This window comes from Anastrepha ludens, chromosome 5 (assembly GCF_028408465.1).
Source record: "Anastrepha ludens isolate Willacy chromosome 5, idAnaLude1.1, whole genome shotgun sequence".
Lineage (NCBI taxonomy): Eukaryota > Metazoa > Arthropoda > Insecta > Diptera > Tephritidae > Anastrepha > Anastrepha ludens.
The window spans coordinates 74180137-74199287 of NC_071501.1; the positions used below are offsets into that span (position 1 = coordinate 74180137).

General features: G+C 36.8%; 1 protein-coding gene across 4 annotated transcripts; it reads right to left on the minus strand.

Moving 5' to 3' along the window:
• Positions 1-931: 931 nt before the first annotated feature.
• Positions 932-17396, minus strand: LOC128862951 (intersectin-1). Of its 4 annotated transcripts, XM_054101800.1 has the most exons (13): positions 17250-17396; positions 16456-17026; positions 15434-16237; positions 14944-15368; positions 14610-14883; positions 14406-14553; positions 14031-14291; positions 13315-13964; positions 11148-11403; positions 10587-10895; positions 10125-10398; positions 8172-8345; positions 932-1188 (listed from the first exon to the last, which is right to left on the minus strand). In XM_054101800.1, the coding sequence occupies exons 2-13, from the start codon at positions 16617-16619 to the stop codon at positions 1178-1180; spliced, it is 3750 nt and encodes a 1249-aa protein (XP_053957775.1). In that variant the 5' UTR covers positions 16620-17026; positions 17250-17396; the 3' UTR covers positions 932-1177. The 4 variants fall into 4 exon arrangements, with proteins under 4 accessions (XP_053957775.1, XP_053957773.1, XP_053957774.1 ...); XM_054101798.1 differs by lacking the exon at positions 932-1188 and having other exon boundaries at positions 7362-8345; XM_054101799.1 differs by lacking the exons at positions 932-1188; positions 17250-17396 and adding an exon at positions 17090-17243 and having other exon boundaries at positions 7362-8345.
• Between the last annotated feature and the right edge of the window lie 1755 nt (positions 17397-19151).

Here is a 19151-nt window from a genome sequence, read left to right on the forward strand (position 1 = left end):
CAGCGCCGCAACATTTTGCAAATCCAAATATTAAATCTTCGCACTAAAAAGCTAAGCTAAGCTTAAGACGAGTGAGACGTATGTGCAAAACTAATAGATAGAATGCCTAAAATATTTTGCCGCGCCAAACAACTCAAACAGAGACTTCTAGAAAGATGCCTTTTCAGTTTAAATTACTTTTCCACATCTTTTCCAAAATTAATTAAGTTCTGCCGAAAAAATATACATGGACCGCTGATTATTATGAAATTTATGTGTTTGAACGTGTATATTTAATTTCATTAATATTTCCAGAATATGTATGTATGTATGTTTGTATTACTGAATATTTTGTATTTTTCGTAGACTAATTTTTGCTAAATGTATGACAACTTCTGTGCCATTTTTGAAATGTCCATACACACAAGTGCATACGTGTATACGAGTATACGAGTATATATATGTAAGTATTGCAAATATTTTTCAAAGCAAACCACATACATACATACGTCATAAAAAGCAGCATATTGTCTTGATTGGTTTTATTTCATACATACATATTTTAATTATTTTGAATTTGTGGATATTTCTTAGTCGACATCATTGCAAGACCTTCCCTTTTTTCTTTCTTTTTTCACGCGGAATCCAAATACGCCATTTCACAAGGCATTGAACTAATTTTCACATACACTAAACTCTTCGGGTGCATGTGCGCATAAGAGGCTGACAAAAATCATAAAGTACATTTTGAGTGGTACGTGTAGACTTGCACAATAAAAATAAAAAAATTTAAAAAAATAAAAAACGATTTGCTAAAAAAAATTAATCAGCTTTGTTTACAATAGTTCTAAATTTAACTCCTAGGCAAATATTTAACAAATAAATTATGCTACAATCAATGATACTAGTAACCCCTTCTGTAACCCTTTCCTTTAAATACATTTATATATACTTTGTTTTTGCATTAATACTTTTCGTTTACAGTTCCTTTACACTTTGCTTTGTATTTTTCTTTCTACGTTTTTTTTTTTGTTTTTGTTTTTCCACTTCACTTTAACCTCAATATTTTTGTGTTTATCATATACCACAAATCCATTTAAACTTGTATAGAATAGCTCCTTAAGGTTAGTGCGGCTATATTCAGCATTGTTTTGTTACCTTCATCTGCTTAAGTTTACATGCCAACGCGTATGACTCGTTATACGTTTCCTGCAAATGCAAAGAAGCAAATGTACTTTTAACTACATGAGTTCAGTTTGTCTGATAAATCTTTTATATGAAAATATTTGACAAGGAAAAAATGTTTAAAGTGGATTTGGAAAGTAATGTTTAATGAGTTACGTACGTCCAGAATTAAAAAAAAAATCGATTTTGTTTCAATGTTTCGAAAGTATCTTAAGAATATACTGCGAAATTTTCATGCGAAAATTCCCAATACTATAGCTCATACAGCCCATTGACTAGGTATAGAGCGGTCCGCGCGTGCCAGAGCCTCAAACTTTAAACTCGTTTTGCTCGAAACTACTGTTTCCGACACGGTCTGCATGATAACTCATACAGTTTTGAATATTTTTTGATGCTGTTTTTTTTAATATTCGAAAGTTTTTCTCTATTTTATTATTTTTGATATTTTTATTAAAAAATTTTATAAAAATTATTAAAGTGCGACAATTATGACGTAAAACGCATACTTTTTTTAAAATGCCGTAAATTGCAAAATTTTTCGAAATTCAAAAATCCGGCTCGACGGACTACAACTAAAACTTTATTTTACAAGAATTTTTTTACTTTTTGCATATCCATCAACATTTCAAGGAGAAATGAAGCAGACCGTAGAGCAGCTTTTTTTGCGTTGTACTTTGGGTCACGTGATTTTTTACATACTAATTTTTGTAAAGAAAAATTAAAATAATTTTTTGATTTATAAAGTTTAAGTACTAATACACAATGTATACGATTTTGTTTATATTTACTTCTTAAAACAGTTTTTCTTTTAGCGCATTTTTAGCACTGCGGGACGTGTGTAAACCCTTAAAGTGGTTTGGAAAGCAATGCAAATATTAATGTATTTTTTTTTATAATAAAACCAACTTATTTCATTTGTGATATAGAAAAAGTGATTAAAAGAAATGTTATATTCAGCACAGTCTCAAAATTCTTTTCACATTTCAACAAAATAAAAGTTCAAATAAATGTACACGACTATTTTTATATTAATATTTAATGTGAGTTCCTGCAGCATCTGTTACCAATTGTAACCAGGGATTGAAATTGCCTCGTAGTTTTCATTTTTGCTCTTGCTACTATAAACTTGAACAGCTGGGTATTAGAGCAGGTAGCGCAAAACGCGCGATCAACTCTTTTACTCTGCTCCAAGCTAGGTTTCGTTAGGAATGTCATACTGCTGCTGAAAGAAAGGATGCCGCCTATAGAACCACGCTGCGATCGGGCGCAACGCGACCCATGTATGATCGCTACAGAGAGCTAAAAAAGGAAGAGAGGCGTATTATCCGAACGAAGAAACGAGAGGCCGAAATACGTGAGTGCGAAGAGCTTGAGATGCTGGCCAACAGGAACAACGCCCGAAAATTCTAACAGAAAGTGCGGCGGCTTACAGAAGGTTTTAAGACCGGGGAGTTTTCCTGTAAGAACAAAGACGGCGAACTGGCGACTGACGTACGGAGCAATCTTAAATTGTGGAGGGAACACTTCTCGAACCTGTTAAACAGTGACAGCTGCGCATCTCACAGAGAATGTGAAGATCCCGATACCCCAATCGTTGACGACGAAATTGTCGTTCCGCTACCCGATCATGACGAGGTGAGAATAGCGATAACGCGGCTAAAGAACAACAAAGACGAGGGCGCCGACGGACTGCCGGCTAAGCTATTCAAACATGGCGGCGAGGAGCTGGTAAGGTGCATGCATCCTTTTCTGTGCAAAATATGATCGGATGAACGCAATCCCGCCGATTGGAGCTCAAGTGTGCTCTGCCCAATCCATAAGAAGGGTGATTTGTGTTAATTAAAGCGGGATTAGTCTTCTAAATATCGCCTATAAGGTTCTAGCGAGCGTATTGTGTGAAAGGCTGAAGCCCACCGTCAACCAACTGATTGAACCTTATCAGTGTGGCTTTAGACCTGGAGAGTCTACCATCAACCAAATATTTACAATACGCCAAATTTTGGAAAAGACCCACGAAAAGAGAATCAACACACACCATCTTTTCGTCGATTTCAAAGCTGCATTCGATAGTACGGAAAGGAGTTACTTGTATGCCGCGATGTCTGAATTTGGTATCCCCACAAAACTAATACGGCTATGCAAGATGGCATTGCTCAACACCAGCAGCGCCGTCAGAATTGGGAAGGACCTCTCCGAGCCGTTTGATACCAAACGAGGTGACTCGTTTTGTCTTTTGTCGCTGTCGTGTGTCTTCTTTAACTTGATGTTGGAGAGCATCGAACGAGACGCAGAACTTAATCGCTCAGGCATAATTTTTTATAAGCGTATGCCGATGATATCAATATCATCGGCCTTAACAACCGCGCTGTTAGTTCTGCCTTCTCCAAACTGGATAAAGAGGCAAAGCGAATGGGTCTGGTGGTGAACGAGGACAAAACGAAGTACTTCCAGTTTTCAAACAAACAGTCGACGCACTCACGTATCGGCACCCACGTCACTGTAGACAGTTATAATTTCGAGGTTGTAAAAGACTTCGTTTATTTAGGAACCAGCATTAACACCGATAAGAATGTCCGCTTTGAAATCCAACGTAGAATCTCTCTTGCCAACAAGTGCTACTTTGGACTAAGTAGGCAATTGAGCAGTAAAGTCCTCTCTCGTCGAACAAAACTAACACTCTACAAGACTCTCATCATGCCCGTCCTAACGTATGGCGCAGAAGCTTGGACGATGACAACATCCGATGAAGCGACGCTTGGAGTGTTTGAGAGAAAGATTCTGCGTAAGATTTTTGAAACTTTGCACATTGGCAACGGCGAATATCGCAGGCGATGGAACGATGAGCTGTATGAGCTTTACGACGACACAGACATAGCGTTGGCGCCGGTTAGCACGAGAAAGAAACAACTGGCGCGCTTTGTTAAACTCGGCCAAAATCGCGAAATCGGTTATCGCGCCAATTAAGAAGAAGAATAAGCAGCAGCATATAATAAACAAAAAAAAAATGTATCTCGAAACGACTTTTTTCGGCCTGATGTAAAAAAAAAAACTATTCAACCGGATCGTCTGAAATTTGAATAGGTTGTTCACATCATCAATGGCTATAGCCCGTACTAGAATTATATTATTATATCAATTATTTCGTATTTTTTTATTGAAAAACTGGAAAGAACCCGATTTTCAGAGTGTCAAATTCAAAACTGCGCCATTTTGTTTACCTTTTATTCTGATACGGGACATAGCTACAGTCATACTGATTAATAGTTTTTTGGTGTCCGCTCAAAATGGACAACACCGTCCAGGTCCAATTTTTTCGGGAGGGTCAACTTCATTAAAAAAATTTTCTTTTTTCATTTTTGTATGTAAAAGAAGTTAAATAAAAAGCCTAAAAAAATTAAATATCGTTTTTCATTTATTTTATTGTAAAACAAATTCCTGAAAATACCCTAAATTTTCGAGCTCTAGACCGCTTTCTTTGGACAGGAGTATCTAGCACTTTTGAGCAAATATTTAGCAACCAATACCTGCATATGTATAAGACTTGTGCTTGAAGTCATTATCTTGATATAATTTGAATGGCAATTTATTTGGATTTTCTGGGCCAGTGAGTCCAAATTTTTACACATTTCGTTTCAAATTGTTAACGTAAAACGTCTAAATAGATTTATTTTGCCATGCTGTCTTCAATAATTTTAATTTCACCAACGCCTTTGCTACAAATATAACCCCGTTCGATTAAACGTTGGTTCCCGAATTTCACTGTGAGAGCAATGTTCTTGTTCTTTGAGGCTTTTAACAGCTTTCTCTAAACTGTTGAGTCCATCGTGGTTATACTATAGCATTATTTTTGTCTCATCACAAAAATAAAAACATTATTCCTATATTTCGCTGAGTGCGAAACGTCAGAGCACAAGAAAGTATTTTTTCACCATTAGGTTGCGATAGTAATAACTTTTCCCTTGCACTTCTTGATGTTGTGTTATAAAAGAACTCTTCGCACTGCTTCATGACCTATTTTAACGCCCTGGCGGCATGAGCCAAATCTGTCAAATCGTCAATATGTTTCACTATTGGCCTTTCCATCCTTGGGGTGAGGTTTCTTGGCCTACCACTGGAGTGTTTTAACTCTGACCGATTTTCATTTTCTGCACAATTTATAATGTTGTACACTATCCGTTCATGGATAGAACATTTCAGCGGATTTACTTTTATGGTAATTATAATAAATCGACCTAAATATTTTCTAATTGATGCGGTGTACTGAACAGCACTAATCATTTGTAACTACCTGAATCAGCGACTCTAAGTACGGCTGCAACCAAAAATATACAAAAAAAATTATAGTATACCGTTAAGTTTCTGGTATTTACTTATGTATGTTTCCACGAATTTTAAAAACAATTTTGATACGGCTCAAAATAGGACGCATTTGGGCTTTCTTTGTTGTTTTCGCGATCAAATAGCTATTTTTGTTCACAGGAACAAAAAGAAGGTGCCTTCCAAGTATTCTGCTACAAAAAACAGGAATTTATATAATATTCCCTAATCTAATCTACTAAGAAATAAAGATACTGTCCAATATTAAACTGTGAGAAGAATTATGAGACGAACTTTATATGTACTTGGAAAATTGTTCGCTGAAATTAAAAAACTGTACAATTGTAAAAACAAAAACAGTTGGCATTGAAAAAAAGAAACAAAAAACAACAATTGGTGTTGATAAACAATCGTAGTGACAAAAAAGGTATTGATAAAAACAAACAACAAAAAAAAAAACAATTAGTATAGAAAAAAAACGAATAATAAACAAATAAAAAAATTACCATTAAAAAAAAGCAAAAAACAAAATGGGCATTGAAAAAAACAACAACAACAAAAATTGCAATTGAAATAGAAAAAAATGAAAAATAAATGAAAAAGCGAAAAAAAATGGTATTGAAAAAAACAAAAATAAAAAATAAAAGACATTGAAAACCACAAAGCAAATTGGTATTGAAAAAAAGAAAGCCATTGGTATTAAAAAACAAAAAAAATTGTATTGAAAAAAAACAAAAATTGTCATTGAAAACAAAAAACAAAATTGGCATTGGAAACAAAAAAAAAATTGGCATTGAAAAAAACAACAACAAAAAAATAATTGCTATTGAAAAAAGCAAAAATAAATGATATTGAAAAAAAAACGGAAAAAAATTGGTATTGAAAAAAAAAAAAATTGGCATTAAAAAAAGAAAAACAACACTGCTAATGAAAAAACAAAAAACACAATTGGTATTGAACACAAAAAAAGAAAACAAAAACCAAAAAAAAATTGCTATTGAAAAAAACAAAAATAAAAAATAAAAGACATTGAAAACCACAAAGCAAATTGGTATTGAAAAAAAGAAAGCAATTGGTATTAAAAAACAAAAAAATTTTATTGAAAAAAAAAACAAAAATTGTCATTGAAAACAAAAAACAAAATTGGCATTGAAAAATACAAAAACAAAAAATAATTGCTATCGAAAAAAGCAAAAATAAAAAATAAAAGATATTGAAAAAACGGAAAAAATTGGTATTTAAAAAAAATAACAAAAACACGTGATATTGAAAACAAAAATACAATTGGTATTGAAAAAAGCAAAAATAAAAAATAAATGATATTGAAAAAAAACGGAAAAAATTGGTATTGAAAAAAAAAACCAAAATTGGCATTAAAAAAAGAAAAACAACACTGCTAATGAAAAAACAAAAAACACAATTGGTATTGAACACAAAAAAGGAAAACAAAAAACCAAAAAAAATTGCTATTGAAAAAAACAAAAATAAAAGGCATTGAAAACCAAAAGGCAAATTGGTATTGAAAAAAAGAAAGCAATTGGTATTAAAAAACGAAAAAATTTATTGAAAATTGTCATTGAAAACAAAAAACAAAATTGGCATTGAAAAATACAAAAACAAAAAATAATTGCTATCGAAAAAAGCAAAAATAAAAAATAAATGATATTGAAAAAAACGGAAAAAAGTGGTATTGAAAAAAAACAAAATTGGCATTAAAAAAAATAACAAAAACACTTGATATAAAAATACAATTGGTAATGAAAAAAAACAAACAAAACAAAAGAGTTTGCTGAAAAATAAAATATATTTTCGAATTCAAATCAATCTATTACAAATAAGCACTAAACTTAAATGCAATAACTGTGTATATTTATTACATTTATTATTGAACTATTTATGCACAAAAATTGAGTTCGTTTTTGTGTTGATGAAAATAAATATAATATATTGTATGTATATTTATATCAAAAACTATAAATGTTATTAGCTAAGCGAAATAACTTGATTGCTTTTACCAAATTGAAAAAAAGCTAGCAAGTTACTCGAAAAAATAAAAATAACAAATAACCAGAGATACATTATAATTACGTAACATTAAAATTATATTATTGCATTATTAAAATTATTTTACATCACGTGACGTTCGAATTTAAATACTATTTATAAGCAACCTTTATATCATATATTTAGGAGTGAGCAATAGATTGTTGGGCATTTATCATATAATATCAATAAAAGTTGGGCATCAATAATAACTCATTACAAAAACAAACAAAAAAACATTTTCTTATTAATTGAAAGGCAACAAATGGAATGAACGAGTAATCATTATCAGCAATCATGCCCAATTTCGCTGATTACCAATTACACTTTAGTATACAGCTGTAAATGCTAATAAACAAAGCAATAACAAAATAAAAATGTATAAAGCACATTCTCTATGAAGTGTGTAAAGTGAGATAAGTGTTCTTTAAACTTTCAACCTAATAAAAAAAAACAGCTACTACGTTTGCACAGAGAGCATAGAGAAAACAATAACAAAGCGTAATAGCATCTATGTAATATATAAATACTTTTAGAAAAATCAACTTAAAAGTTAAATTATGGAACACCATAACAAATCGAGTCATTCGTTCTTGCGCATTATTAAATAATTTGTTTGTGCTATTTGCCACTATTCGCCTTCTTACCGGATGTCACAAATGGACCAACATAATTACTAGGAAATAAGCCTGATAAGCCATTCAGCTCGCCTCGCCACCACTCGGGCTCGTCGCGGCCCAATACGCTGATAATATCATCTTTTTCGAAAGAGAGTTCATCGTCGTTTTGTGCCTTATATGGATACAAAGCAATGACCTTGTCTGTAAGGGAAATACAACATTCATAGTAATTATTCAAATACAAATAGAAATACAAATGATTGAAGGGTATTTCAAAAGTGACGCTTATATGACAGTAGTGAATAATTTCTAGACAGTAACTGTTTTATGTCATTTTTGGGACGCGTTAAAATTATTGAAACTTATGTATTATGAAAATGGTCGATCTTTAAGAACACATCGCAAAAATCGTGATTTTTTTGGTGGAAATAATCGTCCGAATGAGTCGACAATTCAAAAATTGATGAAACAATTTCGAGAAACTGGTGCTGTTGAGGATAGGAAAAGGGCTGGCAGACCAAAAACTAGACGATCTGTTGAGAATATTGCTGATGTAACGCAACAAGTCAACATCGATATCGAATATCTCGAAATTCTCAACAATTACGTGTTCACGAACCGACTATTTGGCGGATTTTACCTGTAGATTTGTTCATAAAAAAAAACATACACTTCTAAAGGGTGATTTTTGAGCAATTATCTTTATAACAGTTGGTTTAAACAGCTGACGCACGTTTCGTGTTTTGTTTCACTGTCAAACATCTTCAGTTTGGTCTATAATTCAACCATAAATCGTCTTACAAACGAACAACGCTTGTTAATCATTGAATTTTATTATAAAAATGCGTGTTCTGTTAAGAAAGTTTAAGATCCACTTTTTTATCGAAAAATTGTGTTCAGCGACGAAGCTCATTTTTCGATCAATGGGTACGTAAATAAGCAGAATTGTCGATTTGGAGTGAAGATCAGTCAGAAGAAGTGCAAGAGCTACCAATGTATCCAAAAAAGGTCACAGTTGCTACTTCTTCAAAGTTGTTGCGAATCGTAACGTAACTGTGAATGGTGAGCGCTACCGCGAAATGATATCCAACTTTTTTTTGCCCAAAATGCAAAAGATTGACTTTCATGACATATGGTTTCAGCAAGACGGTGCCACATGCCACACAGCACGCGTAACAATGGACTTGTTGAGAGGCGAGTTCGGTGAACATTTTATTTCACGTTCGGGACCTGTCAATTGGCCACCCAGATCATGCGATATAACGCCTTTAGATTATTTTTTGTGAGGCTATGTTAAAGCTCATGTCTATTCAGCCTGCTTCAATTAACGCATTGGAAGACAACATTAAAGCATTTATATGTGAGATACCGGCCGAAGCATTGGAAAGAGTGTGCCAAAACTGGACTAAGCGGATGGACCATTTGAAGCGCAGTCGCGGTCAGCATTTCCATGAAATAATCTTCAAACATAAAATTATATGGACTGTATTATCGATTTAAATAAAAAAATGCATGCATTTTTTTGAACTTTACGTGTGTTTTTTTGTGTGTTTGGCTGAGCTCCAACAGCTACAGATTTAAGCCGGCTCCGAACGGGTAATGGTTTTTTATGAGGAGCTTTTTCATGGCAGAAATACACTCGGAGGTTTGCCATTGCCTGCCGAGGGGCGACGGTATTAGAAAAACTTTTTCTATAATTTTGCTGTTTCATGCACGGAGATTCGAACCTACGCACTCCCGGATGGTACGCACGTACTCATGGTGGACATTTAAAGGATGTCACTTTTCATATAAAAATGTTAAGAGGCGTATTTTGAACAAAAATAGTGAAACCTGAAAGAATCTAGATTTTTTACTTATTTTTATTTTAAAACATCATCTACGCGCGTCTTTTGAAAGACCCTTTATAAATGTTTACAATTCAAATATGATTTACTATCAATATTAAAAAAACCACTGCAAATCTTCATATATACATACCTAAAATTTGTTCCGTCATTTCAATGCGACTGCCGGACACTGGCGTATTGCGCCCACTATTGCGTCCGCCTTGCAATACTTTCACATAGGTGGCTGGGAACCAACCGATTTGGCGACGCCGACCTTTCGCTTGCAGCTCGCCCTCCCACCAACCGGAATCGGTCTTCTTTCGTATCATTATCAATTGGCCACGGGTCAGTGACAGCTGTTCGGGACTAGTGGCCTCATAAGGCGCAATAACTTGTGCAATTTCTGAGCGTTTGGCGCGCATACCCTACATCGAAATATATATAAATATGGTATATATAAATTCAGCATTCATGTAAAATCTTATAATATAATTTTTATAGCAAAAAGGTTAATTTTAGTACGATAAAACAACATCACAAGATTACAACCTGATAATGTAACTACAAATGTAGGTTTATAAAATAGGATTAAGGTTGTTAACAAATTATTTACAGGCGTCATGGAAGAGGTGCGTGACATTGGGCGACTATACGACTCCGCAGTTTCATTTTGACTCTTTGACTGTGTATTGATTTGTGAAACTTCCGTGTCCAAGTCTTCATTTGTACGCGTGTCCTCAGCAGCTGCAGCCGCTGCAGTATTTTCAATTACCGTCTCTGCACTAATATCGCTACTAATTTTCATTTGTTGATGTGTTGTTGTTGTTGTTGCTGTAGCGGTTGTGTCATTACTTGTTATTTGATCGTGTGGTGTAGTGGCTGTTTTGGCGATACTGGCGATTGTATCAGCGTTGCCATTTTCCTGTGGAATGTGACAAAAGGCGGCAATGGAGCAGCATTTGAAGGAAATGTGGAAAAGCAATTTGTATTGTTAGTAGTCATACAAAATACATACACATGTAGTAAATGCAAATACGCGAACATGGTAAATGAGTGGGCGCTTGGAGCAACAGGAAGCTAGTAAATGTGTCACAAACAATTTAAAATCTAATGACAGCTACTAGTCCTTGAACTAAGAAACGAAATTGTTAACTATTACACGTTTTTTACTTACCTTTTGATCATCAAAGGCGCTGGTGATATCTGCTGGCGTCTCTGTCACCGCCGCACCTACGTCGGCCTTCTGTACGTAGTTGGACGGGAACATACCTGTTCGTGCGCCAATTGTTCCTGTCCACCAGTCGCCTTCTTTCTTGATTACCATGACCATTTCACCGGCATTGAAACTCAAGTCCCCTACTTCAGCAGACTGATATGGATAGGCAGCGATATAATATTCGACTTCACCGTTGTGTGCGTCTGCGCCGAGGCTGGGCAATCGAAAGAGAGAACAAAAATGTAATGTTAGTTGTTAATGTTAATAAAGTTAGTGTGTCACGAATTCAATTGAAACGAAATTGCCAAAATCTATCTCTCCTACAGTCCCCCAATTCAAATGTCTGCAGAAGAAGATATCCCATAAAAGTAGATGTGTAGACTCCAATGCACCTTCTCCTGGAATGCAGCGCTATAGCGCGGAAAAGCTGGAGACATCTTGACCAACTGCAGCCAGAAGAAAGGCACATACGCTCAATCCAACCCAACCCTACCTGTGTTTAATAATGGAACTGGGTCTGGATGAGCTACTGTAATGAGTAGAGGGCACAAAAAACCATGATGTCGAAATGCAAATCTCATAAAGTTTCTATATAGATGTACCATAAAAGTTTAACGGCCATAATTCCTTTTCGATTTGCCAAGCGATAGCAAGTGGCGAATAGATGAAACAACTGGCATAAATAAACATTTGCTGGTAGCACTGGAAAGTATCTGCCAAAAATTATATTTGTTTGGATGCACTTAATGAGTTTTAGTAAGGCCCCGTTCATACAGCACAACATTTGTAGCTTCAATTCGTTACTTGTGATGCTCGTGTCCTGTCAAAAGTCTTTGTTTTCGTTGTTCTCAATGTTGTTGTTGACTGTAGATCAAAAACTAAATAATTGCAAGGTGTGTGAACACGACCGGAACATCAAGAGAGAATTTTCAAAATTGAAGCAACAACACTTGCTCCGTATAAACAACAACAGTTTAATGAAACTTGCCAAATATCAGAAAAGAGAGTTGGCAGCATTCATTACAGTGAGCTATACTAGTTTAATGAAGTGTAACCATACTCGCTCGTGGCGAATCTTGCTCGATAACTTTGCAGTTGCTTTCACATGCAAATTTTTCGTCAGGCGGACAGAGAAGTGCTGAATCGAAGGCGAACATTCGCTACGCAGACGATACAACCCTGGTGATAAATAATTTGTAGGACCTCCAAAAAACTATAAACAAGTTTTGAACATCTGCGAGCAACTTGGCATAAGCGAGTCACATCGGCTGCCACGTCACCGGGGATTTGGCAGCAGAATTCTGCCCGCTCACTTCATACATATTCACAAGCTCGCCCAATCACTCGTTGTTCAGACGGCAACAAAGCTACGTTTTTTCATATACCACCTACACAATCTCAGTTTTTTCGCTGCTGACAAACTGCTGGCATAACCTCGGCTACGTAAACAAATCAGCTGATTCCTTCAAATTCGCTAGGAGCTGGTTAGCGGAATGATGAAATCTTTTCATCATGTAAATAAAGTGGAGACTTCGGACTAAATAAAAATATTGATAAAACCACATTTCATCATCACAGTTGGTGTGTCGGTCCGGATTGAACTTTATCCTCCAAACCAAACCGAAATTTATTATTGTAAACAAAAGCGACAGAGACTACTCAAATGCGAGGCTAACCATAGGAAATAAAACAATAGAAAGGGTAAACAAAAATTTCAAATACCCAGCAGTTTGGCTGAAAGACCAATAGGACCTTCAACATGAAATAAGCGGCAGAATAGAAACTGCTGGAGCGACCTTCATGCAGATTAGTAAACTCCTGACACGCCGGGACATGTTAATTAAATGAAGAACACGATCTTTAAAATACTACGTATGGTCGACACTTTTTTATGGATGCAAAGCCTGGAGGTATACTCCGACTAAACGCCTTTGGAATGTGGTACTATAGAAAAATGATGAAGAAAATAGCTGGACTGACAAATCCTCAAATGGCATAGTACCAAATAGGACAGTAAGACAACCAAGATGGCTCTACGCCGACCAAGAAGAAGAAAAGCAGGTTTGATGTATTTCTTTAATGATATTCAATAATCTGTCAGTTTCGTAGATTTTACAATACTTACCTTTGACTGTTGTCGTTGAAGGCATCTTGTGCCGCATAACCGCTTATTTGCGTATCAGTATCCGCCACCGCTGTAATAGCTGGCGCCGTTGTAACAGTCGAATATTCGTCTTCGATTTTCTCCACATAAGTTTCCGGGAACCAGCCAGTGTGCCCATTTATCTCACCAGCCAACCAGCCAGGCTCTGCATTTTGTTCCAGTGGTACCAGTATTATATCCCCAGGCACGAATGTAATTTCATCTTGATTGCGCGCTGTGAACTCGTAAACCGCACGATATTTGACAAAGCCTTCAGGTGCTGGTCCCGACATATCTACAGGCGCAGCGACAGTTGTTGTAGTATCTGTAAGCGCACTGGTATCATTGGAGAGAGCATACTGGTCTACACTGCTGCCCCACGCAGCGGATCCTGTATCCCAGGCAGATGTCACTGCTGACACATTGTCGTTCTTCTTGTTGTATTTCAACTCAAGTACTTGAGTGCGTTGCGAATCATAATCGGCATAGAGTTCTTCGCATTTGGTTATGAGTGCCGACAGTTCACCTTTTACTTCGGCCACTTGTACATCGTTTGAATTGATATCTTCTTTTTTGGAATCGATTTCATTGCGTATATTTTCGACTTTGTCTTTCAATTGCTTTATGATCAACTGCAAACAAAATTCGAGAAAGTATTATACAAAAAAGTTGCTAATCAAATGGCAAAGAAAATTTACTTGTTTGTTGGCAAAAGCAGCATTCAACTGCTCTTGTTGTGCAGCATCACCAGCTAAAATCGCACTCTTACTCTTCGTGTCCCATTTGGCGCGCTCCTGTGTAAGTTGTAGTAATTTTGCATTTTGCTCTTTGATACGTGCTTTCAGTTGCGCCATTTCTGACATTGAAGTATCTCTTTGTGAGCGCATGCCATCGATTATAGTTTTAACATTTGTTACACCAGCCCGTGTATCGCAAATTTTTTGAGACAAATCCTTAATCTGAAATTAAATAGCAAAATGTTCGGGGGATATAAATATATCGTACAATAACGCACACCTTATTCGGCTTATGATATATAAACCTTTTTCTCGTACAGCTTAACTGTCACTTACCTTTTCATTCAATGTACTCAACTCAACATTGAGCTGTGTGTTGTGCGCTTTCTGTTTTAGTACACGTTCTTGTTCTCGTTGCTTTTGAGCATTCATCTCTGCTATACGAGCCTGCTCCCACTCCATTTGGCGCTGCTTTTCCAACTCCCTGCATAAAGGAATTGTTAATTGTTTAGTTCAGCTCAATAAGTTTTCACGACTTACTTTCTGGCTGCCTCCTTAGCTTCTAGCTCTCGTTTTCGTTGTTCTTCCTTTTCCATTTCCAGCTCGCGTTGCTTCTGCAACTGTCGTTCTAACTCTTCTTGCTGCTTACGTTCAGCTTCAAGTCGTGCTTTCTCACGTTTCTCTGCCTCGTCCCGTTCTTTACGTTCACGTTCTTCCTTCTCTTTGCGCTGTTGATCTTGCAACAATTTACGCCTTCGATCCAATTCTGCTTGTCCCTTGTCAAAGTTCTCTTTGCGTTTGTCTTCAAACGATGCTGCAATGATATAATGGCAAAACTAATATAAAACAGATATTTTATTGAATTTGTTATTACTTTGGGGTAGGCCTGCAGCTGGATCAGCGTCAACAGCGCCTTGCGAGGACACGGAGGCATGTCGGGATGCTGGCGTAGATCCAGTCCGTGACCCAGGTCCTGATATAGATCCCTGACGTGATTTATTTTTCCTAAAGCTCGGCGGTATCCAATCAAGTGGCAAGGTTACAGGCACCTTTTCTCCATTCATGGCTTTATCGCATAGAAACATAGCCAAAATGAACTCGTCACAGCTTAGACGTCCATCTGAGTCTAAGTCGGAGAGCGTCCAAATTTGCGCCAGTGTAGCTTGGGGCAACTTACTTTGTACGAGTATGCTTCGTGCCTGTGCGCCGGTCAAATAGCCAGAACGGGTACGATCGGTTGCATTGAAGACTTGTGTGTACTTCCGCTTGGCTGGCCCCTTGATGGCCCACTCACTCTGCCTGCAAAGTTCAATAAAATAATATTCGTTTAAGAATCAATTTAAATTTACTAATTCGTCACTTACGGTGATTCGATGGATGGTGCACGGTCTGAAATTGACATATGTCGGCTGGGTGGGTTGCTTTGTGGTGGTGTTGGTGTTGCCGGTACCTTGGTAACCTCACCACTGTTCGGTGGTGAAGCAACTTTTCCAGGTTGTGGTAACACAGCACTTGATCCCGTTGTTATACCAGGGATCATAGTTAGAGGTACAGCCCCGCTAGTGGCAGCAACTGGCATTGGTACCATGCCGGGAACTGGTACGCCCCCTGCAACTGGTGGTACAATTCCGGGTATTATACCAGCCGTACCTACACCAGTAATTGGGCCTACTCCAGGTATACCAGCTGCACCTGCAGGCATCATGCCAGGCGGTATAACACCGCTAGGCAAAACCATTCCTACTGCACCAGTAGTGGTGACAGGTATAGGCGCTGCTGGCATACCAGCCGGTGGAATACCAGATATCATGCCTGTAGTCATGGTAGGTGGCAAAACTTGTGGCAGCACGCCTGGTAATGTACCTGGTACGACGGGTACCGCTCCCGGTAATGTTGCCCCTGATATTGGCATATTAGGAACAACACCAGCGACGACAGGTGGCTTAACGCTAGTAGCCATTGACTTCAGCGGATCTAGAGGGCTCAGACTACCCGTGCCAGTGGGTGTCATTGTTGGTGTGCTACCTACAGAAGTAAGTGACGCAAGTAAAGTGGGTGGTAAGACTTTCGGCACATCCATGCCACGTAGCTTCAAATTAATCAATTTGCATGCGATGCTGAACTCATTGATATTCATCTTGCCATCGGAGTCAGTGTCCGCTAACGCCCTAAAAAATCAACGGAAGAAAGAAAAATAATTTTAATGTAAGTGACAAGTTATTTCTGAAAACGTTGATAAAGAAAGTGAATTTGAGTAATTTATTCACAGAGGGCGTTTGCTAGATAATACTGATAATTTTGATACATTCAATTTACATATATATAAACATAATTATTTACGGATATATGCATGTAATCCACAATACATACTTCAGTATTGACTCACCATATTTGTCCCAGGATAAGAGGAGGCAATTGCGATTGCAAAAAGAAACCTTTCGCTTGGGCACCAGTAACGAAACCACCTTGTGGTTGTAGAACCTTAAATTGTTCCTGATACTTCAGTTTCTCTCTTTGGGTAATAACCCACGGATCCGTTGCGGGATTCATTGCAAATGCACTTTTGCTTTGGGTTTTTTATCGTATTTGTTCTACTTTCGGCAAGATGAAACGAATTCAATGACCGAAGAGGGGCGTAAGTGCTATGCGCAATGATCTGCTGGTATATGAGAACACAGATATAGATGCAGGTCGCCGGTTAAGTAAAAAAATATGGAACTCTGCCAACACCACCGACGGATATTTACTTCGGTTGCCGTTCAATTCTTTAAGAATTTTATTTATACTTTAAGCTGCGCTCGACTTTCTTTTGATTCTGTTATCGTGTGTATTCCTTGACGCCCCCTCTTGCTGCCGTCACCTTATCACTTTTATTTCCCTATTGCCAGCCCCCTCCTTTATTGTGTACACAGAATTGTGTGAGGCTGCTACTGATTTCAATGCAGAGGAGTGCAAATCTAAGACGTGAAAAAATCAATTAAGTATTACAATGTTCTATTTTTCAACTGGCAAAGAATTACTGTTTAGAGAATTCTTTTTAATGTGTATTAAAACATTTCACTAGCGCTTGATAGCGTATTAGCTATAAAAATATTAGCAAGAGTTTGAACTTCTTATAGGCATCGTCTCCACAGATAACTCATTATTATTAGTTATTATTTTTCGTTCGCGGATTCTTACATATTTTCTTCTAGTGTTTCACGATAATTTCTCGTTTAATTTTAAGCTAATTTGTTGCACAGAAAATTTAACTTTTTCGAAACTTTTCGCGACACTTAACTTTTTCACGAAGCAATAAACGTCACACCGAATCAATAAATCGAATTGGAACGGAGATGCCAGTAGTAAAAAATCGAGTAATTCTTATCGAAATCTTAGGTATCGACCAATATCGATTGTAGATATGAAATGGTCATAGGAAACATTTAATGCTATGTTGCTACGACACGGAATTCGCGAATTACTGTTCCCCGGCCCATTAGTAACTTACCCTTGTTAGTTGCTGACACGCCGGGGAATACCAATCGGGTTAAAGACAAGATTTTTAAAATGTTATGTATGGTCAACACTCTTATATGGATGCGAGGCCTGGATACTGAAAACCGTAAGCATACAACGGCTAGAATCTTTCGAAATGTGGTGTTACAGAAAAATGTTGAAAAAAAGCTGGAATGACAAAATATCAAATGACGTAGTGCTAAATAGAATGCAAACCGCTAGGAACATGCTTACGGACATAAAAAGGAGGAAAGTCGCTTATTTCGGACACATAACAAGAGGTGGCAAGTATGATATTTTAAAACTGCTGATGCAAGGAAAAATTGAAGGTCAAAGAGGAATTGGTAGGAAGAAAATGGCATGGCTAGACAACATCAAAGAGTGAACGACCTCAAAACAATCGGCGAACTAACAGCAGCAGCGAAAAACAGACAAAAATATAATGACATCATTAATAATATGACCTGACAACCGTACGACTAAGATCACAATGACGTTTGTATGTAATCGCGAACATCCAGCATAGATACGCTGATTAAGATGAAGATTTGCTTTTTATTATTATTATTGGTTTTGCATATCGGTGAAGGAGAAATGAATTTAAATATAGGATTTTACTTAGTTAATTCCTATAATTTTCCTGTAACAAGAAAAAGTGTCAGCAAATGGCAGTAGGCCAACGATAGGGCTCTAATAGAATAATGATAAGAGAAGATAAATTAGTTGCGTGCCTGCGGGAAAAACAGTTGCATACTATCCCTCTTTTATACGCCATTCGCTAGCGTGTCGCGAATAGGTGAAGTAACTGGCATAAATAAACATATACTGGCAGTACTGGAAAAGAGTTGCCAAAATTTACATTTGTTTGAAAAGGGATCCCTACAAAATGCTGTATATCAAAATTCTTTTCGTACGAAATACTGTAAATTAACGTAACAAAATTCTGTATTTACAGAATTCTGTATTTACAAAATTCTGTACTGTTTTAAAAAAATTCTGTATTGACAAAATTGTGTATTGACGAAATTCTGTACTAACGAAATTCTGTATTAACAAAATTCTGTATTGAAAAAATTTTGTGTTGACAAAAGTCAACGAAAAAAGGAGTTCTACGCAAAAATACGGTGGATTGCGTAGCCGGAGTTGGACTGATAAGGGTTATTTTTTTGAAGCGCGGCCGAAGGCCGCCCACGCGAAAAGAAGTTCTACGCAAAAATACGGCGGATTGCGTAGCCGGAGTTGGACTGATGAGGGTTATTTTTTTGAAGCGCGGCCAAAGGCCGCCCACGCGAAAAGGAGTTCTACGCAAAAATACGGTGGATTGCGTAGCCGGAGTCGGACTGATGAGGGTAATTTTTTTGAAGCGCGGCCGAAGGCCGCCCACGCGAAAAGGAGTTCTACGCAAAAATACGGTGGATTCTATCAAAACTGAAGAAAACAAGTGCGCACTTTTTTATAAAATTTGTTGAATTTCTTATCATTTACTTACAGCATTTCGTCAATACAGAATTTTGTCAATACAAAATTTCGTCAATACAGCATTTCGGCAATACAAACTATTTTTTACAGAATTTTGAATACAAA

Coding starts and splice junctions, on each gene's coding strand:
- LOC128862951 (XM_054101798.1), bottom strand. CDS start 16,619: ATGAATCCCGCAACGGATCCGTGGGTTATTACCCAAAGAGAGAAACTG. Junction 14,554..14,609: donor GCTAAGGAGGCAGCCAGAAA/GTAAGTCGTGAA, acceptor TCCTTTATGCAG/GGAGTTGGAAAAGCAGCGCC. Junction 14,292..14,405: donor TGAGTACATTGAATGAAAAG/GTAAGTGACAGT, acceptor ATTTAATTTCAG/ATTAAGGATTTGTCTCAAAA.